The 27,638-nt window shown below is 42.2% G+C and overlaps 1 protein-coding gene across 4 annotated transcripts in view; it reads left to right on the top strand.

The window, feature by feature from the left end:
• The window catches only part of DPYD (dihydropyrimidine dehydrogenase), a 490,336-nt gene that overhangs the window by 304,372 nt on the left and 158,326 nt on the right, over positions 1 to 27,638 (top strand). For 3 of the 4 annotated variants that reach the window (XM_083510989.1, XM_083510986.1, XM_083510987.1), the window contains one exon: positions 19,912 to 20,076. The exons of the other annotated variant lie outside the window; for it this stretch is intronic. In XM_083510989.1, the coding sequence (XP_083367115.1) occupies positions 19,912 to 20,076 (165 nt within the window). The remainder of the gene's footprint in view (positions 1 to 19,911; positions 20,077 to 27,638) is intronic. 4 annotated transcript variants of the gene reach the window in all.

Raw genomic sequence — 27,638 nt, forward strand, 5'->3', positions numbered from 1 at the left:
TTGGACATAACATTATGTCAGCTGACTGGGAATGGTTATGGAACACCGGTATTAAATTTACGGCATGTAATGCCTTAAAGGAAAACATCATGAAAATGGTATACAGGTGGTACATGACCCCAGTCAAGCTGGCAAAAATCTATCATTTGCCCGATAATAAATGTTGGAAGTGTAAAGAGACTGAAGGTACCTTTTATCACCTTTGGTGGACATGCCCGAAGATTAAGGCCTTCTGGGAAATGATCTACAATGAAATGAAAAAGGTACTTAAATGTACCTTTCCTAAAAAACCAGAGGCCTTTCTCTTGGGCATTGTCGGCCAATTGGTGACAAAGAAAGATAGAATTTTTTTATGTATGCCACAACAGCAGCAAGAATACTCATCGCAAAGTATTGGAAGACACAAGATTTACCCACTGTGGAAGAATGGCAGATGAAAGTGATGGACTATATGACACTGGCCGAGATGACAGGCAGAATCCGTGACCAATGAAAAGAGATGGTGGAAGAAGAGTGGAAAAAATTTAAAAGCTATCTTAAGGACTACTATAAACTTAATGAATGCTAAAATGTTGTGGTTTCCAGAAGCAAAAGGGTACAGGGATACAAGGCTAGACTATAAAAGAGGACTAAGATGATAGAGATTGGAAAGTAACAATTGGGAGTTGCTAGTTGAATTATGGACATTGGGATGCAGAGAGGGGGGGTACGGGGAAGTCCAAGAAAAGAGGTTTATGAAAATATGTTTGAAATTATACGTGTATGTTTGTCATTTTTAGTGTTTGTTTGTTTTTCTTAAAAATGTTGTAAAATCAATAAAAATTTTATAAAAAAATAATAATAATCTGGATACAAATCTGCTTGTTTTCTTGTTAATTCAGCATGGTCCACATGGTGTCCACAGCATACATTCCTCACCTCCCCCCCGCCACTCAAATTTGAATTTCCCTGATTCAGAGATAATCCAATAAGTGGTGAAAACAATGACCCCAAACCACTGCATTTTGAGCTGTGGAAACTTTGAATTTCCTTCTTATTTGGATGGATCAAACATTTGCTTTAGCTTCTGCTCTTCCCATCGTTTCTTGCTCCATTCTCTTATTTTCTTGCAGTGCTTACATCTGGCAGCCTGCCCCTAGTTGTGAGTGCTGCCTTGACTCATTAGGCATCAGGTGATATAAGCAGCCAGTAGGGTTCCAGCTGCTCATATAACTCTTTACATCTGATCCACCTGCTAGCTCTCCTCTGGCTCTTCATTCTCAGATGAGCAGCTCTTATAGTGTTCAGCCCTTGCGCACTGCCTGTCTGAATAGTTGCTTGCTTCTTATCTCATCTGTGGAAAACCAGCCCTGACAGCAGGCCACGGTCAGCTGTATTGGCTTTGCAAATAAATAACAGAAGCAAAGCTTTTGACAAAATGTAAGCAAGAGCTCACTAGCCATTCTGGCTCTCTCTAAAATGATTCAGCATTGTAAAGCTAAAAGGCGAATTCAGATATGGATAAAGTAGTTGGCGGCCCTCTTTGGTAATCAAGCATGCCCTGCACACTCAGCTAGCAGCCAGGAAGTCTATAGAAGGAAATATATTCGCATACCCCTCCAAGTGTCCCTATTTTCCAGGGACAGTCCTGGAATTACAGAAGCCGTCTTGGTTTCTGATTTGATCCCGGAATGTCCCACTTTTCCTTTTTCCTCCCCTCCACGTCTTTGAGAACAATTAAAAGTGGTGTATATGTGTGTGTCTATGTGTATGCTGTTTATACTGAAGATACAATTCCCGCACCAAATGAAGGAAATGCTGAAGCAGGCATACAAAGCCCTTCCTATGATTTTGAAGGAAAATGCCACCAATCCACTTTAAATTCTTCAATTGTAATGCTTCAGCAGCCGGCCATTTTTTAGGAAACACATGAAAAGTTTATTCCTTTATAGTAAATGGAACCTTACACTGTCTACTGAGGAGTAAGTCCCACTGTATTCAATGGGGCTTACTCCCAGGTAACTGGGTAAAGACTTGCAGTCTTACACTGCAATCCTAAGCATTTTCACTCAGAACCAAGTCCCACTGAGGACTTACTGTCTATTATGTTCCTGACCATTCTCACAGATAATGATATTCTCACAGATAATGATATTATCATTATCGTTATTATAGCCCACCCTTTTTTGCTGGCAGGGACTCAAGGCAGCTTACGGCTAAAATTTTATTTCATTCCATTTATCTGTTGAAGGTGTTGTAATTGGCTCAAGGTGACCAATGTAGTTGTGTATATGACATATATATGTGTGGCGAGATCAAAAGCAGGAGAAGCTTCCTGATGTAGAATAGAATATTCCTATTTTCATTGAAGAAATACAGTGGTACCTCGGGTTAAGTACTTAATTCGTTCCAGAGGTCCATTCTTAACCTGAAACTGTCCTTAACCTGAAGCACCACTTTAGCTAATGGGGCCTCCTGCTGCTGCTGCACCGCCAGAGCATGGTTTCTGTTCGCATCCTGAAGCAAAGTTCTTAACCAGAGGTACAGTGGTGCCTCGCAAGACAAAATTAATCCGTTCCGCGAGTCTCTTCGTCTAGCGTTTTTTTGGCTTGCGAAGCAACCCTATTAGCGGCTTAGCGGCTTAGCGCTATTAGTGCTTTAGCGGCTATTAAAGGCTGGATTAGCGGCTAAAAGGCTATTAGTGGCTTAGCGGCTTAGAAAAAGGGGGGGGGAAGCGAAAAAAAATTGGAACACTCGCAAGACGTTTTCGTCTTACAAAGCAAGCCCATAGGGAAAATCGTCTTGCGAAGCAGCTCAAAAACGGAAAACCCTTTCGTCTAGCGGGTTTTCCATCTTGCGAGGCATTCGTCTTGCAGGGCACCACTGTACTATTTCTGGGTTAACGGAGTCTGTAACCTGAAGCGTATATAACCCGAGGTACCACTGTAAAGGCTATGCTGCTTTATTCTCTGTCATCTCCAGGTAAAGCTAGGGAGGTCTCCTTCCTGAAACCATGAAGAGTCATTTCCAGCCAGGGTAGGCAATCCTGTGACAGATGGACTACTGGTCTGAGTCTGCATAAGCAAAGTGCAGCTCTGATGGAAATTATTATTATTATTATTAGTAGTAGTAGTAGTAGTAGTAGTAGCAGCAGTAGTAAAGTTTAAAAAAATGTAAAGGTAAAGGATCCCTGGATGGTTAAGTCCAGTCTAAGGTGACTGTGGGGTTGTGGCGCTCATCTGACTTTCAGTCCGAGGGAGCCGGAGTTTGTCCACAGACAGCTTTCCGGGTCATGTGGGCAGCATGGCTAAACTGCGTCTGGCGCAACGGGACACCATGACGGAAAACAGAGCACACGGAAACACCGTTTACCTTCCCGCCACAGCAGGACTGACCTGCTTTCGAACTGCTAGGCTGGCAGGAGCCGAGACAGAGCAAGGGAACTCGCTCCATCGCATGGATTCAAACCGCCAACCTTCTGATCAGCAAGCCCAAGAGTCTCAGCGGTTTAGACCACAGTGCCACCCACATCCCTTTGCCATAGGTTTCAGGGCAGTTCACAGCACAAAGTTATAATGTACAAAGCACAAAATACATAATAAAAATAGTCAGAACATAATAAAAATAAAAATAACCAAATATAATCAAAAGACACACTAATAAATAATACATTCCCCAACCAAAGCCCATAAACAATCCTCCAGCCCACAAATACAAAAATCTAAATTAACATACATTTAACAACAATTTCAAACAACTCCACCTTCCAAATAAAACAACACTCACCCAAGTTAAAACCCCATCTCCATTAACACAAGGGGGCTGTCTTACACCCTCCCCAAAGTAGCACCACCAAAGGAATGAGGCAGTGAAGATTGCATCAGACTTTATGACATCCATGCACTTGATGATTGCACTTGTTGTTGTTGTTTAGTCGTTTAGTCGTGTCCGGCTCTTCGTGACCCCATGGGACCAGACAGGCACTCCTGTCTTCCACCGCCTCCCACAGTTTGGTCAAACCCATGTCCGTAGCTTCGAGAACACTGTCCAACCATCTTGTCCTCTGTTGTCCCTTCTCCTTGTGCCCTCCATCTTTCCCAACATCAGGGTCTTTTCCAGGGAGTCTTTTCTTCTCATGAGGTGGCCAAAGTATTGGAGCCTCAGCTTCAGGATCTGTCCTTCCAGTGAGCACTCAGGGCTGATTTCCTTCAGAATGGATAGGTTTGATCTTCTTGCAGTCCATGGGGCTCTCAAGAGTCTCCTCCAGCACCATAATTCAAAAGCATCAATTCTTCAGCGATCAGCCTTCTTAATGGTCCAGCTACCACTTCCATATATCACTACTGGGAAAACCATAGCTTTAACTATACGGACCTTTGTCATCAAGGTGATGCCTCTGCTTTTTATTGTACTAGTTGCTTGTACTAGTTGATTGTACTAGTTGCACTAAATTCTCCAAGCAAAGTTCTGTCCCGCAACAGATCTAGACCAGCCTTACCCAACCCGGTGCCCCCGGCTGATATTTTGTGCTACAGCTGCCTTCAGTCGCAGCCAGCATAGCCAATGGTTCTGGATTATGGGAGTTTAATTGTATTATTCATACAGTTCAGAAATATTGTCATGAATATAATGAAATATTTGACTGCACAAATATTCTCAGTCGGTTTTTCAGGTGCTGTGTGGATGGTAGTATAAGGTTTCGTTACTAGCTATACTTGAGTGGAGCCAAGAGTTTCTGGTGCCTCTTCCTTCCTTACTGGAGAGAGACAATAAAGTTTTCATCTAACTTCCAGGATGGTGTGTCCTCTCAGCCTTCCATGACAGATGTCCTTCACTTTTCTTTCTCTCCCCCTCCCTTCCCCCATATTTCCCCCCTCAGTGGAAAATTTCATAAAGCAGCACAGAGTTTGGAATTGCTCTGCAAAGCACCTATTGTTCAAAGTCTAATTTTAACCTTGTCATACAGATTACTTTTTGTATTCTGTTGAATGTGATATGTCGTAATTGTTTGTCAAGGCTAAGTGGTGTAGGACATAATAGCTTCTTAAAATAATGTTTTTGTAATGGCAGAAGAAGCATTCTAAAGGTCTGGAAAAATGCTGTCAAATATAGATGTCAGAAATGCATGAGAGTTTCAATTTTTTTATATTTTCCCCAGTGTTTATTTGTATTTAATGCTTCTGGAACCAATCGAGATGCTGAACTTTTGTAAGAGCATTAGAAGCAAGAGTAGCTGTTTTATTTAAAATATCAGCACAATACTTGAAAAAAGAAAAGAAAAACATTTTTCTTGAGGTTTCGTGTTTACTCTAAATTTGCTTTGAGGTTTACTTTCTTGCTGTGCTTTTATTAGACTAAACAATGCATGAGTGACTGTCTTATACAAAGATGATTGATCTGATGTATCTAACCCGTTGTCTACTTTGACTGGCAATGACTCACCAGGATCTGAAGGCAGGAGTCATTCCAAGGCTTCTTTCTTGGTTTCTGGCATGATCCTTCCTGAGGAGCAATGCATGAACATCTCACTCTCTTCCAATATGTACTCACAGTGCTGCAGTTGTTTTATTTTGCATGTACCTACAGGACCGCCTCTCCTGGTATGCCCCGCGGAGGACCTTAAGGTCCACAAATGACAACATCTTGGAGGTCCCAAGTAGCAAGGTGGTTAGATTGGTCTCAACTAGGGCCGGGCCTTTTCAGTACTGGCCCCGACTTGGTGGAACGCTCTGTCACAAGAGACTAGGGCCCTGCAGGACTTGACATCTTTCCGCAGGGCCTGCAAGACAGAGCTGTTCCGCCTGGCCTTTGGTTTGGACTCAGTCTGACCCTTATGTTTCCCTCCCCTTATGGTTTTGATCTATGGGCTACTTTTTAAATGAGGCTGCATTTTAAATTGCATTTTAACCTGTATTTTTTTTTAAAAAAATTCCTATTATGTTTTTACTGTAATTTTACTGGTGTTAGCTGCCCTGAGCCTGGCTCTGGCCAGGGAATAAATAAATTATTATTATTATTATTATTATTATTATTATTATTATTATTATTATTATTATATTTATTTATTTAAGCCTGTGCTTTATTTTGTTGTCCGCTTATGTGGAAATATATCTATTTTTAAATGTATATTTTCTTTTAACTTGGCACAAAGTAGATAATGGATATTTCAGCCATCAACTGATATTTACAAATCAATTACCTTCCCTCTGTGTTCTTTTCTAAAGTTAATGAGTTTCCAGAGAGGTTGTCCTCTTAGTCTTTTGCAGCAAAAACAAGGAGCCTGGTGGCACCTTAAGACAAAGTAAATTGGCTAATGGTCCACCACAAAATCATCATTCTCTGCAAACCTAAACAGGCCAGCTCAGTCAAGAAAAAATCAGTTGGCTGTGGGGGAGGAAAGGAATTTAAAATTTAATTTTCATTTTAAAAAGAAGATTCAGGGTCAAAAAAAAGCAGCCAAATTTGCTTTTTCACCTCTCCTCCACCCTCCTCTATTGTAATTTCTGCTTTTGTAGTCTCCCCCTTTCATCCCATCCCCTGATTTCTCCTCCTAGCTGCATACGGTTCTGTGCATTTTCCCGGTTTGCAAATTTCCCCCCAACCCCACCACTGCTTTCTAATGCCACCATCACTCTTCTGGCTCTCCTTGCTTCGTCTTCTCACCACATAGAGACAGGAGCCTATGCTGTGGCTTCTGGAAATATACTGTGCAAGCCCAGGCATGGTTTAAGGATGAACATGCAGTATGTGATCACATCATTTCTCCACTGCTTCTGTGATGCTGCTGGGAGTTAAGCCATGGTTTGGCTTAGCGTTATGTCCAAATGACGGTTTGTGGTTCGTCTCTCCAAACAAACCACCGACAGTAAGTCAGAAACAAACCTTGGTTACAGCTGGTGGATTATTGAAAAGAAATAAACCAGGCACAGGCAACCTCAGCCCTCCAGATGTTTTGGGACTACAACTCCCATGATCCCTAGCTAACAGGACCAGTGGTCAGGGATGATGGGAATTGTAGTCCCAAAACATCTGGAGGGCCGAGGTTGCCTATGCCTGAAATAAACCATGAGTCTGGGTTCATACATAATGCCATGACAGACCATGACTTAATTTCCAACAATATGGCATCAGGAGAAGTAGGGGAGGAACAAAGTACATAGTTTAACTATGGTTTAATGCAACATGCAAAACAGGTCGGCATGCTTCCATATGGTTACCTCACACAAGAGGGATAAAGAGAATTTGCTACTACTTCTGACTTGTATGAGTTTGTTCTGTTAGATTAAAGCTCCTTTATGTGTGCTGAGTTGGGGAAGCCACATTTCTATTAAAGTTTGTTTTGTAACATGAAAACAACAATGAATAAAAGCCTAACATTATTTTATTCAGATACTGGGACTTCCTTTTTAATTATGACACAAGCTCTAGGGACGCCCACTGAAGGAACAAGCAAATTATCCAAGCTAAATGAACAGTTGTACCATTCCCCACAGAGTGGTGGATTTAGTTTCTCTCACAAGCATACGTGAGCAATCCTGGGATAATACTGAAATATTGATTAAGTGCTTTCTTTAGCTGCGCTTCTCCCTGACTGGGCAGAAAGAGGGTCATCTTTATGAAAGGCACAGAGGATTTGAAATTTGCATGACCATCTATCTATTTTGCCTTTTATACCCACAACATCCTGTGTCTTCTCTCATAATGACTTACTTCTGTCTTACCCGCTCTGCATTGCATATTTATTTTCACATCCAGCTTGCTGGATCAGGCCAGTGGCCCATCTAGTCCAGCATCCTGTTCTCACAAAGACCACCCAGCTGCCTATGGGAAACCCTCAAGCAGCACCTTAGCACAAAAGCACTCTCCCCTTGTGTGGTTTCCAGAAACTGGTACCCAGAAGCATCACTGCCCCTGACCATGGAGCAGTGGCGTAGCGTGGGGGGTGCCAGGGGTGCCGGCCGCACCGGGCGCAACATCTGGGGGGGGCGCGCTCGCTGCCTCCGGAGTCGCCGAAGAGCCTCGGGCGCAGGCTGTAGCGGAGCCGCATGTCTTGCGGAACCGCCGAGCTGTGCGCGCGTCCGGGCTGAAGGCGCCCGGCAGGCAGCGGCTCTCAGCGCTCGCCGCGGAGGACGCGCCAGGCAGCCCCTCTTCACAGCCCCGCCTCCGCCGGTGCTGCTGCAGCTGCTGGGCAGTTGCATTTTCCTCGCCTCTCTGCCCCCCTCCTCCTCCGGGCAAGCGGCGTCGTTTGGGCGGCAGCGCCAGCGGCAACTCGCGGGTTAGGGGGGGCGCAAATTACTTGCCTTGCCCCGGGTTAGGGGGCGCAAATTACTTGCGTTGCCCCGGGTGCTGAGAACTCACGCTACGCCGCTGCCATGGAGGCAGAATATAGCCACCATGGCTAGTAGCCACTGATAGCCTTATCCACTATGAACCTCTGCAATCCTCTTTTAAAACCAGCCAAGCGGCCCCTAGACTGGTGACGGCCACCGAGACCATATAACACCGGTCTTGAAAGACCTACATTGGTTCCCGGCACGTTTCTAAGCACAATTCAAAGTGTTGTTGCTGACCTTTAAAGCCCTAAATGCCCTCGGCCCGGTATACCTGAAGGAGCATCTCCACCCCCATCGTTCTTCCTGGACACTGAGGTCCAGCTCCGAGGGCCTCCTGGCAGTTTCCTCACTGCGAAATATGAGGTTACAGGGAACCAGGCAGAGGGCCTTCTTGGTAGTGGTGCCTGCCCTGTGGAATGCCCTCCCATCAGATGTCAAGGAAATAAACAACTATCTGACTTTTAGAAGATTTATTTACAAAAATATTGTAATTTGGCTGAATGTTGATAGGGATGCCAGAACAGAAATAACTGTCTATCACTAAACTAGACTTAAGTTTAACCATATTTTAATGACTGAATCTAAAGACTATGAACAAAATGATAATTTGCATGGAAATAATTTTATAACGATGCAAGTGTGTGGGGGAGGTGCGAGGGAGTCCAAAGTGATGATGAAAAGATGTTAAATAATTAATGTTATTTCACTGAATATGTTTTTTTGTATTGAAAAACCTTAATAAATATATATTGAAAATAAATAAATAAATAAATGCCCTCGGCCCAGTATACCTGAAGGAGCGTCTCCACCTCCATCATTCTGCCTGGACGCTGAGGTCCAGCGCCAAGGTCCTTCTGGTGGTTCCCTCATTGCGAGAAGCAAAGCATCAGGAAACCAGGCAGAGGGCCTTCTCGGTAGTGGCACCCTCCCTGTAGAACGCCCTCCCACCAGATGTCAAAGAGATAAACAACTACCTGACATTTAGAAGACATCTGAAGGCAGCCCTGTTCAGGGAAGTTTTTAATGTGTGATATTTAAATGTATTTTTAATCTTTGTTGGAAGTTGCCCAGAGTGGCTGGGGAAACCCAGCCAGATAGGCGGGGTACAAATAATAAATTATTATTACTATTATTGTTATTATTTTATTATTGTTATTTGTGGGAGCAAGTTCCATAGTTTAACCATGAGCTATAGGAAGACATCCTTTCTTTTATCTCTGCCGAATTTTCTAATGTTCCACTTTGTTGGATGTCCACGAACTCTAGTGAACCCACTTCCTCCGTGGCATGCTTTTGTTTTATAATTTCTGTCCTGTCACTTCTTGCTTGCCTTTTCTCTAAACCGAAACAGTCTCCCTCGGGAGGTTGCAGGCTCTCTTGTAGGTTTTTAAGCAGAGGTTGGGTGGCCGTCTGTCATGGATGCTTTAGCTGAGATCCCCACATTGCAGGGGGTTCAGACTAGATCAGGGTTTCCAAAACTTGGAACACCAGCTGTTGTTGGGCTACAACTCCCATCACCCGTAGCTAGCTGGACCAGTGGTCAGGAATGATGGGAATTGTAGTCCAAAAATGACAGGGAACCCAAGTTTAGGAAACCCTGGGCTTGTGGTCCCTTCCAACTCTACAATTCCATGCTCCTGTTAAATACTTCAACCTTTCCTCATCTCTATCCCCTCAATCATTTTGGTTGCCTTTTTCTGAAGCTTTTCCAACTCAATCAATACCCTTTAGAGATGAGTTGACCAGAACTGTATAGAGTATCCCAATTATAGTGCCACTTTCTCTTTTACAGTAAAATATCTTGAGCCAGTCCTGCTTCTCAGGGTAAGCAAGGGAGCCTTTAACCCTACCTGCCCACAGACTGTCTTGCCAGTGTGGTGCATACTCTAGTTATCTCTCACTTGGACTGCTGCAATGCGCTTTACGTGGGGCTACCTTTGAAGGTGACTCGGAAACTGCAATTAATCCAGAATGCGGCAGCTGGACTGGTGACTGGGAGTGGCCACTGAGACCATATAACACTGGTCCTGAAAGATCTTTATTGGCTCCCAGTACGTTTCCGAGCACAATTCAAAGTGTTGGTGCTGACCTTTAAAACACTAAACGGCCTCGGTCCTATATACCTGAAGGAGCGTCTCCACCCCCATCATCCAGGCTGGACACTGAGGTCCAGCGCTGAGGGCCTTCTGGCGGTTCCCTCGCTGCGAGAAGTGAGGTTACAGGGAACCAGGCAGAGGGCCTTCTCAGTAGTGGCACCTGCCCTGTGGAACACCCTCCCAGCAGATGTCAAGGCAATAAACAACTATTTTACTTTTTAAAAACAACTGAAGGCGGCCCTGTTTAGGGAAGTTTTTAATGTCTGATGCTGTATTGTTTTTAATATTTGGTTGGAAGCCGCCCAGAGTGGCTGGGGAAACCCAGCCAGATGGGTGGGATAGAAATATATTATTATTATTATTATTATTATTATTATTATTATTATTATTATTATCCTGCAGTGGCGAATCTTCTATTCAAGGAGGCTCCCATCACAGCTAAGGATGACTGGAGCTTTTTAATCAAGCGGTTTCCCACTGCACAAGTTACAGACAAACACAGGAAAGCAGGTGTGAGTCACACCATGACTGGATCACCATGAAGTCAGTTGCACACAAGTCCCTTTGAAATAAATGTGCAAAGGGAGTCATGACTTAACAGAAACCCCATTGATCCCAATGGGAATAAAGTGCAAATGACTTCAATTTGGAACTAACCCAGTGCTCCAAAATAAAGCATCTGTGGATTGTGGATTTCGATCACAAATTCAGTAATGTATTCTGTTAAGAACATGAAGTCTGTTCTTGCATGCTACAACTGAGTGCCTGTTCAAACTTTAGCTACAATTATGTTTTACGGAGACATGAAAGTCATCCCCCCACCCACCCCCCAGAATAGTTTCGTAAGACATCCCTGTGGAATTGTTCACAATAAGGCCATTGTGACTGTCTTTCTTCCAGTGCTGACATTTAGTAAGAAGTAACCACTGTTACACTCTGGAACTTACTTCAAAGCACCTAAAAAGCTCTCTAGATGAGGAAAGGTCATATAAATTAACTTCTGAAAAAGACATAATGTGATCACTTTGTTTAAACCTTTACATCATCTATAATGAAGGGAAACTGACAAAGGTCACACAGTTCACTAAATACAACAATTTCATATTCCAAAGTTAACAAAAGATCTGCCTTAAGCATTTAATTCTGTCTCATTAACGTTCCTCCCCATTGTAGAGGTGCACTTTCTACATGAAAGCAGTGACAGCCACCAAGTTGGTTGTAGGCTTCCTGGATTTTGTACCTCCTTCTTCTTCTTCTTCTTCTTCTTCTTCTTCTTCTTCTTCTTCTTCTTCTTCTTCATCTAAGGGGATACTCTTGGTTAGTTTATTTCAGGTTTCTGACTTCATTTTCCGTTAGTTTTTTTATTCACTGGTGACTTCTGTGAACTTTTATCACATTCTCTCCTTGAACAGAAATGTGAGATCCTTAATTCTAGTTTGGTACATCTGGATGTTTGCTATATCTGTGCCCTCCTAGCTGAGTTGCAACTTAAACTGACAATTTACCTGAGAGCTTAACAGAATATATGAAACTGACTTAGACACACATGGTGGATCGAAAGAGGGCATTGAATGTGCTCATATTGGCTTGGGTCCAATAAATACCTAGTGTAAGCAGAAAAGTACTTACTGTACACTGGCTCAAGGGAGCCCCACTTATTTATCTCCGTTTTCCTGTAGTTCTACAGCTCCTCCCCCCCATTCCCTAAGGTCCCTTGACCCTCAGGAGTGACCTTCAATGGGTGCAGGCAGGAGGAGCTTGGAAAACCCGGTTGAGAGAGTGGAATTCTGCCGTCTCTGTCTCTGGATCTGACCCAATGTGCCAAAGTATATAGTCTCTGTGGCAACTGGAATCTGTGGCCAGGATCCAAGGAAACACAAAATTTGTTCCTTGCACCAATACACCTTTTTGCTGTTGTTGTTGGCATCCATTTGTCTCAAGAGACAATGGAGCACACCTTCAGAGACAAAGTCAAACTGCTGCATTAGCAGCATCAAAGTGACCTCCCCAGGGCACAAGCAAGCCTGGGCAGTGTGTATTGAGGTCCTGGGCTACTCAGGTGACAAGATCCCCCTCTCGGCCTCACTGATGTGGTCCAGAGTGCCTTTGGACTCAAATCAATTCAGGTGTCCAGCCAGATATTGTGATCTGGAGAAGAATGAGGTTTTATGCTTAAATACCTTGTCCACAAACAGATAGGATTGGGCTGGTCAATGCAATAAATGGTGTGTGTGTGTGCGTGTGTGTGTGTGTGTGTGTGTGTGTGTAAGAGAGAGAGAGAGAGAGAAGATTGATTCTTTACAGAAGTCAATACTGTCATTTTGACACGTTTGTTTTGCATGTGTGTCATGGCTGACTTTTGTTCTTCCGTGTTTGGTTTTAAGTATGCAGAAGGTTTACAGGAATCACACACACTGTGACACAAAGTGCATTTTGCATGTAGTTGGCCATTAAATACACTAAATCTGCAGTAAGATAAATGATGAAGAAAGGTTATATATCTATATATAGATATTTAGGGTTGTAGCATTTCTTTGTTGGCTAACTTGTTGGGTTACAATTCCACTTCTACTCCATTTGCAACTGTTGACAAATAGAGTCATGTGACTCTGAAAACAAAATCAGGTACCACATAGCAGACAAAGTGGTGTGATTAATTTGACACATGATGCTGTGATGTCACTGAACAACCACAAACAAAATCCTTTCGAGCCCCAGTAAATCAGACACCATGTCATAGTGAGTAAATAAGAGAGAGAGAGAGAAATTTCAAATGCAGTGGTAACAAAAATTATATCAAACTGGGAAATGAGCCTGAAGCAACAATTAAGGAGGGGGAAATGTGAGCAGTAACAGTGCAGCCCTCTAACTTGTGCCAATAAATATATTTTGTGTTTCAATTTATTCAGTTCCATTTTCCACAATCCATTTGGAAAAGTAACAATATTTAAGGAGGCCCTCAAGAGTAGATTGCAATTGAGGAAATGTATAATGTGAGAAAGATGTAATAAAATTTGTTCTTTGTAAAATTATCCATGTTGAAGACCTTCATTTGTCTACAGACATTTGTAATGCAAAGCAGCTGTTTCCCCCGTACCTGAACCAGTGCAAAATAAGTTTAAGATGATTTAGTCTAATTCATTTATATTAGAGTGCAATTAGAGTGCAGTGAATTCTTACCTTATTTGTTACGTGTGTGTGTGTGTGTGTGTGTGTGTGTGTGTGTGTGATTCACCACAAGCATATGTATGATTTATTTATTTACTTTGTAAAAACATTTTCACTTGTAAATAATTGTGGAAAACGGGGCCTAAAAAGCAATGTGCTTCCAGGCTGGCATTTGTCCTAGTCTCTTTTGCTTCTGAGAGTCCAAACACTGCAAAGCTCCTTTCCAGGCAAGATGTGATGAGTTTTGCTGAAGACTCGGTAGACTTTGAATCGTTTCAATTAACCTGTGTGGATGATTGGGGGGGGGGGGGGACTTCCAGATGACCTTCTTATTGAGTGTTCATCCCAATTAGACAATGTTGGCTATTCTGATTTGTCTGTAGGCAGGTTTGATGTTGCTGCATCAAAGCAAATGTCATCCCACACTTTCCAGGACTTTCCTCCCTCACTTTCCCTATCACAAAAAGTCCATGTTTTGGGGGAGGTGGGTTTGTTGCGGCAGAGCTCTCAACCAATTATATTTGTGACATTTGAATTGTCCAGTATATGGTTAAATCCCACATGAAAATGTTAATAATAATAATAATAATAATAATAATAATAATAATAAATAATTTATACCCCACCCATCTGATAGGGCTTCCCCAGCCACTCTGGGCAGCTTCCAACAAAATACTGTAATGCATCAAACATTAAAATCTTCCTAAACGGGGCTGCCTTCAGATGTCTTCTAAAAGTCTGGTAGTTGTTCTCTTTGACATCTGGTGGGAGGGCATTCCAAAGGGCGGGCGCCACTACCGAGAAGGCCCTCTGCCTATTTCCCTGTAGCTTTGCTTCTCGCAATGAGGGAACCGCCAGAAGGCCCTCGGCGCTGGACCTCAGTGTCCGGGCAGAACGATGGGGGTGGAGACGCTCTGGCATCTGAAAGTCCCCTGTGTTTCAACCTGCAGTTGAAGGTGTTGCTGCCACCTCCTGCTCCTCTGATTAGGCATGCCTGCCTCTCCAGCTCCCTGGATAAGAGTGGCTGTGATCACAGCTTCCCCACCAGAAGAAGAGCTTGCATAGGAGTCTGATACCTAGGCCATGTTTCTCTGGGTGAAGTCGGGAATAAGTGAGGTTTGAAAGCGGGGTGTGGGGGACTGGGTTTTACAGTCAGTTGGCATGTATGATAATTCCTTGATAATTCCTTGAACTGCAGTGGGGGAGCATTGAGTGGAATGCAGGGCACCCATGGAATGAGGCCTAGGACCCACGTACCTATGGGACCGCCTCTCCTGGTATGCCCCGCGGAGGACCTTAAGGTCCACAATTGACAACATTTTGTAGGTCCCAGGTCACAAGGTGGTTAGATTGGACTCAACTAGGGCCAGGGCCTTTTCAGTACTGGCCCCGACTTGGTGGAACGCTCTGTCACAAGAGACTAGGACCCTGCGGGACTTGACATTTTTCCGCAGGGCCTGCAAGACAGAGCTGTTCCGCCTGGCCTTTGGTTTGGACTTGGTCTGACTCTTATGTTTCCCTCCCCTTATGGACTTGATTTATCAGCTACTTTAAAATGAGGCTGCATTTTAAATTGCATTTTAACCTGTATTTTTTTAAAAAAATTCCTATTATGTTTTTACTGTAATTTTACTGGTGTTAGCCGCCCTGAGCCTGGCTCTGGCCGGGGACGGCAGGGTATAAATAAATTCTTCTTCTTCTTCTTCTTCTTCTTCTTCTTCTTCTTATTATTATTATTATTATTATTATTATTATTATTTTACCTGTGGAAATCCTAATTTGTTTTTCACAATTGCCATCAACCCAGTTTCCTATATCCTTCAATATTTCTCTGATGAAAATAGGGACATCCTATTCTAAAATATTTTTAATTATTTATACCCCACCCATCTGATTGAAGTTGCCCCAGACACTCTGGACAGCTTCCAACGTATATAAAAACATAATAAAAATGTGAACATTTAAAAACTTCTCTATGCAGGCCTGCCTTCAGATGTCTTCTAAAGGTTGTAAAGTTACTTATCTCCTTGTCTCGGGGGTTGCGTAACTCCATATCCTCCAACATTTCTCGAATGAAAATAGGGACGTCATAAGGAAAAGCAGGATATTCTGGGATCAAGTCAGAAACCAGGATGGCTTGTGTAAATCTGGGACTATCCCTGGAAAATAGGACACTGGATGGTCTGGTTTCCTCCCATGTCAATATTACTTACAACTTTCCTTATATGTTCGAGGTGGTTTATAGCCATATGACAAAAAATGCAGTTCAATAAGACTATGAACAACTTGTCTGGAGCATCCCAATAGTTAAAATGCACATTCATAATGTGGCAATTTATATATTTTAAAGAATAAATCTGTTTTTTAAAAAATCATCCAAACATTCAGTTCATCAAAATTGCATTAGGGGGCTGCCAAATAGGAGGTAGGAGGAGGCATGGAAATGGGTTGGGTTTTGTACAAGGAGGGGTGAGGGGAAGCTGGGAGTAGGAAGGAGAAATAGGGAGTGGAGGTGAAATGGGGTACAATAGGGGCTGCAGGGTAATAGAAGGCAGATTCATATTTCAGTGTACAGTGGTACCTCGGGTTAAGTACTAAATTCGTTCGGGAGGTCCGTTCTTAGCCTGAAACTGTTAGCTAATGGGGCCTCCCGCTGCTGCCACGCCACTGGAGCACGATTTCTGTTCTCATCCTGAAGCATAGTTCTTAACCCGAGGTACTATTTCTGGGTTAGTGGAGTCTGTAACCTGAAGCGTATGTAACCCGAGGTACCACTGTAAGGTGTAGAGGAGGCTTAGTAGCTGCAGTGTTTGGGACAAGGAGGTCACAATGGGAGTGGTCTGTTTGGAAGAGGAGTTGCAGAAAAGGAGGGAGTGTTGAATATATGCTTTATGGTAATTTATGGACCGAATAGATATCTAAAGCCATTTGCATGACCAGTCCATGCAGAATGTAGGCACCCTATATATAGAAATGAGCAAACCAGTGATATTTTAGGGAGCAGGCTAGCAGGTGCGGCCCGTTACTTACATCACAGTAGCCTACACAACACAAAACACTGTTGCTGTATGTAGGTTTTATTTTATTTATTTTTTATCTTACATTTTGGAAATGTACATACAGGTGTTTTTTTCTTTAAATTTTTTGGAGGTCCTCAAGAGAGTGGAGCCCTAAGCTATAGCTTGATTAGCTTATATTATCCAGCACTGGGGAGGAGGAAACATGGACATGAGGTTGCAAAATAGACAAGAGAAGTGGCTTCAGAAATGGGGTTGGGAAGGTGAAAGGGGGGCTTAGCAGTTGCATGAGGTGGGATGGGGAATTTTTTGTTCGCATGGGTGGAGCATTAGCAGCACTGCAGTTTGTTACGGTTGTTAAGAGTTACTGAGAGACCCCTGTTCCCCCTCACAGAGCTGGAGTTCTCTGGGAAGAAAGATGGATCGTTAAACCGCTGTGAGAACAGGGGTCTCCTGGCAACTCTCAGCAGCCATAGCAAACTACACTTCGCAGGCTTCTCTGGGGGAAGCCATGGCTGTTTAAAGCATTAGGGCAAATGGTGGAACCTCACACTCATTTTGTGTAAGTGCAAAGCATTGTCCTGAATGTGAATTGGCTATGTGATAGCTTTACATAGCCAATCTATCCTTCCCTTGGGGATGGAACTGTACGAGGTGATCCATAGGTTTAGTCCCATCTCTGTGATCTTAAAATATCTATACAGTTTATAAAACTACACAAGCTTCATTGCTCATAGCCCAAGGAGATCACAATCCACAATTAAAATAAGAGAGAAAACAGATCCTCGGTTACAAGAAAGAAAAGACAAGAATCGATCAACAAAATTTATGGCGGTTTACAAGCAGGAATGCTGCAACATTATCAACCCTACAGCTTAGAAACAAATTAAAGAGGATCAAAACATTTCAGAGATTATACCTAAATATTTAAGGGTTGGGTTTGTTTGGTTTTTTGAAAAGAAGTTCTCTGTGATATTTAATGTCAAACAAAATGATCAAATAATCAAACAAAATGATGAAATAACAAGACGCTTTGTGAATATAACTGCTGGACAAAACTGAGGGAAAGGGAAAGGTAGCGTAGGTAGATCATTAATGAAAATTAATAAAGCTGACAACAGGACTGCATTTCTTTGTGTATCATAATGCCCACATCTTCAGAGGCAGCTGGAAAATTAACTGAAAACTTTATTGACATGCAGTGCCTTGGGATGTAAGGAGAATATACGACAGGAAAAGTTCTAACTGCTATTATCCTTTCCCCAGTTATCACTGAAATGTCAGCAGTGCTGATTAACCACTGCACATTAATTGGCATGCTTTCTCTATATGCGAATGTACATATTTGTACATTCACACCATTTCTCGCCATTTATTTTATAATAAATAGTCCAAACAGAAAAACAAATAGAAATCACTAGACATTTACATACAATATGAAGCAAGTCCCTTTATCCTCTGCAACTGTAGCATTTGGCAGATTCAGGAATAAATAATCATTTGTGGTGAGGGTATGCCTTATCAAACATATGCAGATCAGCACTAATTAATGCTAATTAAGGTTTCCTGTCTATCTAGTTGGAAAAACGTCCAAATGTTATGAAATCAGTTAGTATGCCTATTACCCTAATTGTTTTATATGGGATGGATCTTAATTAAAATATGTAAATTGACCTTAATTGCTATATACTAATGGGGGTTCATGTTATCTCTCCAGAAGTGACAAGATGGTGAGTAGGGGTACTTAACCAAATAATTCTATGAAATCCTTAACTAAATGGCCTTTACCCCAAAAAAATCATTTTTTATTATAAATTGCCAAAATAACTTATTAACATACAGCATTTTTTTTCTGAATTAAGTGTCTTAAAAACACATACACACACACATATATAGGTAGGGAGAGAAAAAATAAAAAAGAAGCTTAATTTTGCTTTCCTCCACAGGATGAAGATTTCCTTATAACTTTATGGTTTTGATCTGAAGTGGTTTGATTATAGCATATTATAATATTGGACTCTTGATATTGTCCATATCATTGACTCTGAGTGCCTAGTGGTTGCTGAGCTCTCTTGGTGTGGTCCCAGGTCCACATCTAGCTTTGCAACTTTTGGGAATGTATGGCCAATAAGACAGCATTGTCTGTGTCCCCATCTTCAGACACTCAAAAGATAGGTGGGAATTGCCTCTATCTGTATATTATTGTTGTTGTTGTTATTGTTATTATTATCAGTAAATTTAATAAGTCTCTGCACAACAACAACAACAACAACAACAACAACAACAACAACAACAACAGAGCATTGAGCTGATAGCATCATTTCACATACAGTGGTACCTCTGGTTACGTACTTAATTCGTTCTGGAGGTCCATTCTTAACCTGAAACTGTTCTTAACCTGAAGCACCACTTTACCTAATGGGGCCTGCTGCTGCGCCGCCTGAGCACAATTTCTGTTCTCATCCTGAAGCAAAGTTCGTAACCCGAGGTAATATTTCTGGGTTAGCAGAGTCTGTAACCTGAAGCGTATGTAACCCAACGTACCACTGTATTATTAAAACATTAATGGTCAATGTAGGCTTTCCACAAACACGTTTGTGAAGTTGCTGGGAGAAATTTGCTATCTACTTCCCTATGAAAAGAAAGGGGACCAGGTTGTTACATCAAAAGTCTTTACAATACCTATTGCAACCCCTCTAAGCCCAGTTAGTTGTTCTGAAATAGCCACATCCCAGATATGGTTGAACCCAGACTCTAAGTGGTAGCTCAGTTTGTCTGTGTCTTTAACACCATCCATGGCCTACTAGGCCAACTGCTTTCTGTATCACTCCTTTTACCCATTCCATTCCTCCCCCTGCCCCTTCTCTGCTGTCTTCCTTGTGTTTGTCAGATTCCTCTTACATACTGCACAGCACCTGGCGAAACAGTAATGCCATAGCTACGTTTTTGCTGTAAAATTAGCAGGCATCTGTTCAGATATACGTGGCAGGCTTTCCTCTATCACGACATTTCTACATTTTCTCCAAAACCACTTTTTCCTGCACTACTGTGGTAGTTAAACATTAGGAAGAACTTCCTGACAGTAAGAGCTGTTTGACAGTGGAATTTGCTGCCAAGGAGTGTGGTGGAGTCTCATTCTTTGGAGGTCTTTAAGCAGAGGCTTGACAACCATATGTCAGGAGTGCTCTGATGGTGTTTCCTGCTTGGCAGGGGGTTGGACTCGATGGCCCTTGTGGTCTCTTCCAACTCTATGATTCTATGATTCTATATCTTCTTCTTGTTGTTTAACTTATTTTTTCTCTCTCATTGTGTTAATAGGACATTGTAACAAACGTTTCTCCGAGAATAATACGTGGCGTTACCTCAGGCCCCATCTATGGTCCAGGCCAAGGCTCTTTCCTGAACATTGAGCTCATCAGTGAGAAAACGGCCGCCTACTGGTGTAAAAGTGTCTCTGAGCTGAAGATGGACTTCCCTGACAAAGTAAGTTGAGCTTTGATGCAAAGGAAGTTCCCATAGGGGCTGGAGAAGAGGAGTGGAGGTCTAGTCCGAGAGACAGCTGATCATGGCGCATATATTAATCCTGTTTTCACATCTTGTAAACAGGTTCAGCAGGGTTTTATGGTTCGGGAACTTGCAAAACTTGTTTAACTAGAGGCAAAAGTAGGGCAAAAGAAATGTGTTTATGCCACCGACTGCTTGCTTAAAAAACTATTTTCTTCTCCAGTTCTGTGTGCAAATACATTGTTTGTACAACAGCAAACAGTAATGCATGTAATGTAGTTGAATGTAGCCATGCATTCAGTTACAAACTATCCTTATTGTAACGGTAAATTTATCACCAAATGAGGATAGATTTTTGCAGCCTGAGTAGAAATCTCTTGGTGCTTATAATAAAATGCTCTGTGTAATTAGGGCTTTTAGGAAGTTTTTTGTTCATATCCCTCGAAAAGCATATAATTCTCAATAGGGTGTGCATTGCTTTTATTTATTTATTTACTTAGACAATACTCAGAAAGTTCCCCCCCCCCCAATGAACTTAATGAGCAAGTGAATGGCATCCTCTGCTCAAATGAGAGAAAAAGCAGAGATGAGTGTACAAAAGAATATCAACTAGTGATTACAGTAAAGTAAATTATTGTGTTATGGTAAATATTAAAAATAGAAGGAAACTTGATATATAATTGCCTTTGCATTGTAATAGAGGCAGTTTAAACAGTAGGTTCAAAAATCATCATGCTAAGAATTAAGCCTTTGTCACTATCAAAGCAGTTGACAGTGCTTTGAATTGATGTTTGGTACAAAAGGAATTGTATTCAGATTATCCAAAATATAGCTCCATTAACTCTTATGATTCACATGGCCCTGACGGGAGTTGAGCTGAACAATATAATTTGCAAGGGGCTGATGCTAATTTTCAGATGGGATTCAATTGCACACCAGCAAATGCAGGTTGCACAATTAAAGTGGACTTGGTACAACAAGCTCACGCTTTAAAAAACCATTTTAGTGGATAAAGAAAGTGATAGGAAATGCACTGGGAAGTGTGAGACAACAGCTATTTGATGTGATTTTGGAGAACCTCTCCACTAGGGAATGGATGCATCTGTCAATTTTGATTTCTTTCAGTTTCTGATTCCAGTTTTAAATTCAGTACTCCACATTTCAGCCGCAATTTAGGGAGGAAAAAACCTCATAAAAATTTGTCAGAATCTTAGAACGAGAGAAAGAGTAAGTCAGAATACTCACTGTGGTGACTGTCTAGAGTCTAGTTGTTTTTATCTTCTCCTAAGATACTCAAGAATGATATTATTTGGTTCTCCAGAGCATGCAGCATAGGAAATGTGGCCTTGCATTGACCATGTACAGTGGTACCTCGGGTTACAGGCGCTTCAGGTTACAGACTCCACTAACCCAGAAATAGTACCTTGGGTTAAGAACTTTGCTTCAGGATGAGAACAGGATGAGTACGGCAGCAGCACGGCAACTATGGGAGGCCCCATTAGCTAAAGTGGTACCTCAGGTTAAGAACAGTTTCAGGTTAAGAATGGACCTCCGGAACGAATTAAGTTCTTGACCCGAGGTAGCACTGTATTCCATACATAGAGAGACATTACAACTGAACAGGAGGCAGCTGAAAATCTCAAGGCCTAGTTAAAAATAATAATTATTTATTTATACCACGCTGATCTGGCTGGGTTTCCCAACATAACAACAACAACAACAACAACAACAACAACAACAACAACAACAACAACAACAACAAATTAATGCAACAAAATATCAAACATTAAAAACTTGCCTGAAGCTGGCTGCCTTCAGATGCCTTCTAAAAGTCAGATAGTTGTTTATTTCCTTGACATCTGATGGGAGGGCATTCCACAGGGAAGGCTCCACTACCGAGAAGGCCCTCTGCTTGCTTCCCTGTAACCTCACATCTCGCAGTGAGGCAGCCGCCAGAAGGCCCTCAGAGCTGGACCTCAGTGTTGGGGCTGAACAATGGAGGTGGAGATGCTCCTTCAGGTATACTGGGCCAAGGCATATAGTTAAGCATGAGCAGAGCTTGCTCACCGCCATGGCAGCCATTGAACAAAGCACAGCACTTGCAACTTTCAGGGGAAATCATCAGCTAGAGCAAGGGTGGTGGGTGGATGCAGTACCCCCTTCCTCTGGTGTAGTTCTGTCACCTTCAGTAGGATTGCACAAATGTAAGCAGTCAGTGAATTGGCTCATAATGTCAGTCAATCAATTTTGATGTGCCGGTGTCTGCCAGACCGTCATTGTAATGAATGGAGCACAAGAAAGGGCTTTAGAAGATTGACTATTAATAAAGACATCCACAATGAATACAGCTTTAAAAAAATATCATTGAAAGTGAGTGACAAGTTTCCCTGAGTGTACATAAGCACTTAGTGACCCTTATTCAGTATTTGACAGTGCATGTCGTGGCATTTTAATGGAACATTTGATAAATTAAGCTGTCCTGGAAACAGGGATTTCCTTAGCCAAACAGAACTCTTGAGTAAAGTATATTAGTGATGTTTGACTGACAATTAAATCCTTTCACCATTGGTTCAGGAAATATATTTATTGTCAGTAAATAATGACTTGCTAAGCAAACTAAAAAACATACCACAAGCGCTAAACATTATTAAAAATAAATAAATAGACTGGATAAAGACTGGTACAGGATTGTAGACTTAGTTCACACATAATTGGAGCTGTGGGTTGCCATCACATTTGTGACTACTTCCATACCCCCCTAAGGTGTACATGAAGGGAGTCTTAGTCGTCTAGCAATACATGTCTGTCTATAATAGCCACCAAGTGGATTTATTTATTTGCATATATCACCGATCTAAAGGCAAAAAAGACTGTGGTGAACAATGTAAAATCAACACAAACATACTCATTTTTCAAAAATAATTTTATTAAGAGTAGTACAATGAGCTAAAAGCAAAAAGAGAGGGGGAAAGAGAAAGAATACATAAAACATTTTAAAAGGTTGAGGAAAAAACAATAATACGACAGTAAATTATAATTAAGATTGCAGAACTACATAACATGTATGTAAATGGATAAACTTGCTGTTTCCCTCAAATGTCCATTGATTCATGGGTCATGGTGGCTTCAGTAAATATGTTCCAAATATCATTAAATTTGTCCATACATAATCTTCCTCTGAAAGCGATCCATTAATGGGTTGCAAGGGCTGTTGTGTCGTCTGTTCATTGATCGAAAGAGGCCATATTTTGGTCCTTCCAATGTATCTAATGATACAGTAACATTACATTCATAAAACAAATGCAAAATGTGTTAATCTGATGTACTGATTTGTGATGGATGAATCAAGGTGGTTGGCTCACCCCTCAGGGAAAGCCTGGGTGAAAGGGGGACCTTTAAGTGGGCACCTAAATGCTAATACTGTAGTCCGAAGGGCAGATGTCACCACACTAAAAGGATCTGGCATTAGTGGCCATAAGACAAACTCTTGGAACCTATGGCACCCCTAAGAAAGTCTCTTGAGAGGACTGAAGTGGCAGGAGGCGATCTGGTCCCAAGTTGCTCAGGGCTCTATAAACCAAAAGCAAGACCTTAGACTTGACTGGCAGCGTATTGGTAGCTGGCATAACTCTTTCAACACAGAGATAGATAGAGCACACCTTGCTGCTGCATTCTGTACTTGCTGTAGCTTCTGGACCACTGTTAAGGGTTGCCCCACACAAAGCACATTGCAACAATCCAATTAATACAATGATGAGTGGGGGTTTTTTTTGGCATGGTAGTTGTAACTATCCTATTGACGACCTAGACCTACAGGCTAAGTTTACTTTCACCTTTCTCCAGTGAGCTCTGTGAGAGAATTAGAAACTACTGGAATTACTAAAAAATTGCCTAATTACAGTTCCTACAATTCACTGTTGTGGCTTTCCCCGGAGAAAGTGGTATAATCTAGATATGCTTCTTGTCATGTAAATATTCCTTTTCAGGAACCTGTGTGTGTGTATATATGTGTATTGTGTGTGTGTGTGTGTGTGTGTGTGTGTGTGAGAGAGAGAGAGAGAGAGAGAGAGAGAGAGAGCACATATATGTAATTACAGTGCTACTATGAAAAATATATATTTATGGTGTCTGTCAAAAACCCTTTTGTCTTCCATACTCTTTATAACTGGGGACTGATATCTAAAATCAACACTTTATTGAGCCATATTTTCATAGCCAAACTATAATATCCTGTCCAGTCTGATGGAATCACAGGTGTTCATTTTATATGAGATGTTTAGGTTCTCGAGCGAAGAACCTTGAAGCTGGAAAGGAAGTGTGCGCTATCTCGAAATGACAAGAGTGTCTAAGTAAATATGTAGTTGAATGTCTGGAGTTGTGTTTCTCTCTCTCTCTCTCTTAGAAAGAAGGCCACAAACTACACCTGTAAAGTATCAGTTTGCACTCCTGAATGAGCCATTCTGCCTTATTGACTGTCTGTGATTCATTAGCAGGAAGATGCATTACAATTTATTGGCATGAAACACTGCGATTTGAGATCACAGGAAGTGCAACATTACGCACACCCTGGGCAGAAATGCATATAGGATACACATTGTATTTCTTTCTAAGGCAGGGAGGGAATTATGCCAAGGTCTTGTGCGCGAGAGAAGTAAGGGCTCCACTTCCCAAGTGTTCTGTGGATTTACCTTCAGTTGTGCAGAATGGCCGTCTTTCTCTACACCCCATGCCTTTGTGTTGCTGAAATAGCTTTTTATGAAAAATGCGGTAGTCAATGGTACAAAACAGTAACGCACATTGGAGATTTGTATCTTCAGTAAGAAGCATCCTTTGCTTAGAGCGCAAGACATTGGTCCTATTAGGAAGGAACGCATTTCACAATTTTATGAGGATGATAAGCACATCTTGAAGACGTTGCCCCAAGGTGTAAAGTAGGAGAAAATTAAAGCTGTTTCTGAAATAATCTGCCAGGCCTCTTCCGGAAAATGAGCTGAGAGCTTCTCTTGATTACTGGGGAAAACAAACCCTTAATGGCGAAAGACAGCTTTAGTACTCACAGCACCTGATCTTGACAATTCAGCTAATGCCAGTGCTGAAAGCTCCTCTACGGAGGAATGGGAGAACAGCTCTTTGCAAGAATACGGATCATGGCTTAAAATGTGAGCCATTCTGTAGCTCGGCATTCCTTTCCTCCTGAAATATGATGCACAATTCCATTGTTAAAAGTGCTCTGTGTGTGCACAGACATGCTCACACACATGAACATTCATGTGCAAAAATACATTTTCATCCTATTGCAGAGCCTTGCTTGAATTTTGCATTCCAGCACCGGGAGATCTGAGAAGCAGAGCTCGCTCCACTGGCTCTGCTGTGACAGGCCAGCCCCATCAGGCCTCATCTCCCCTCCCCAGAGGAGCCATTCCATCAGGCTGCCTCAGTGGATGGGGGGAATAGGAAGCAGGAATAATAATCATAATAATCATAATAATCATATGTCACCCATCGTGACTGGGTTGCCCCAGCCTCTCTGGGCAGCTCCCAACAAAATATTAAAAACACAATAACACATCAACCATTAAAACCTTTCCTGAACAGGGTTGCCTTCAGATGTCTTCTACAATCAAATAGTTGTTTATCAGTTTGACATCTGATGAGAGGGTGTTCCACAGGACAAGCGCCACTACCAAAATGGCCCTCTATCTGGTTCCCCGTAGCTTCACGTCTCACCGTGAGGGAACCACCAGAAGGTCCTCAGAGCTGGATACCTCATTGTCTGGGCTGGACAACATTTCATCCTTTTTACTGGAACTACAGCTCCATCAGGCACCTCCTGCCCCTGAACTGTGCCAGCTGGTCATTATAGGAACAGCTGTTTAGAAAACTAGTGCCTGAATTTTGGTTTTTATTTTCTTCTTCCATGCCTGTCCTTTCCCCCTTGTGTATGTTGTTGTTGCTGTATTGTAAGCCTGTGGTTAAGAACTGTCTTGTTTTGATTGAATGTAAGTTGCTCTAGGACCTTTTTTGGCTGAGGAGCGGGGTAAAGGTAAAAGTAAAGGGACCCCTGACCATTAGGTACAGTTGTGGCCGACTCTGGGGCTGCAGCGCTCATCTCGCTTTATTGGCCGAGGGAGCCGACATACAGCTTCTGGGTCATGTGGCCAGCATGACTAAGCCTCTTCTGGCGAACCAGAGCAGCGCACAGAAACGCCATTTACCTTCCCGCCGGAGTGGTACCTATTTATCTACTTACTGTGTTGTTTTTAATACTTGATTGGGAGCCGCCCAGAGTGGCTGGGGAAACTCAGCCAGATGGGCGGGGTGTAAATAAATTATTATTATTATTGCACTTTGTTGTGCTTTCAAACTGCTAGGTTGGCAGGAGCAGAGACCAAACAACGGGAGATCACCCCGTCATGGGGATTCGAACCGCTGACCTTCTGATCAGCAAGTCCTAGGCTCTGTGGTTTAACCCACAGCACCACCTGCATCCCGAGGAGCAGGGTACACATGGATAAATAAAAATATATAAAACTATAGACACACATTCTGCTCAATGGAACAGTGAGATAGGATTCTGAAGACAACCCTATGTGTTTTTACTCCAAGGCATGCTCCATTTCATTCAGTGAGACTTACTTCCAAATCAGTGAATGTAGGATTGCAGCTAACAGACCGATCCTAATGAGATGTCGGAGTGGAGCCATGTGGCAAATTTATCGCTGTATCCTGAAATCTTGCTGCTTCATGCTGACTAGGATAGAAGGTGCCCCTGGCTCCTTGTCCTTTTCAGCTCTAGCTTTGGGATCATGCCTGTACAGCTTTGAAACCAGTGAATTTAAGTATACCTGCAATATATAAATATTGGCCTTGGAATATTCCACAATACCACAAGGAAACAGTTGGGCACAGTTGTAACCAGGAATAATGGGTGAAGCCGAGGAGTTGGTCATAAGCCATCTTTGCCCTTCTCCAGCCCTGGAGCCCAACTGCACAATTCCATTTTCCCAGCATAAGTTCAATAGTGCAATAAGGATTTTACAGTTTGTCAGATGCCATTCCATTGAGTCCAAAAGGACATTTATTGAAGGGATGAGACTTGCATCTCCATGGTTTTGCAGCATGCCTGCTGCATGCCTTCTCCAGAGAAGCATTACAGATAATCAGTACAAGAAAAGTCGAATATGCCTAGATTAGAATGTGAAGTACTGGATGGAAGAAAAATTAGTAAGGAAAGATAATAAAGAATATATAGATGACTTGAGAAGGCTGTAGAATGAAAAGATTATTGTAAATTGTATAACTTGGAGGAAATCGAGTGGGGGCGGAGGGAAGTGGGAGGATGGCGAAAATAATAATATGATGGATTGAGGAAATATACATGTAAATGTATGGGGGGGGAGGAAATAGTGTTGGCTTTGGTACATTTGTATTGTAATGGAATACAGTGGTACCTCGGGTTACATACGCTTCAGGTTACAGACGCTTCAGGTTACAGACTCCGCTCACCCAGAAATAGTGCTTCAGGTTAAGAACTTTGCTTC

Source organism: Podarcis liolepis (assembly GCF_965112155.1).
Source record: "Podarcis liolepis genome assembly, chromosome: 6".
Classification (NCBI taxonomy): domain Eukaryota; kingdom Metazoa; phylum Chordata; class Lepidosauria; order Squamata; family Lacertidae; genus Podarcis; species Podarcis liolepis.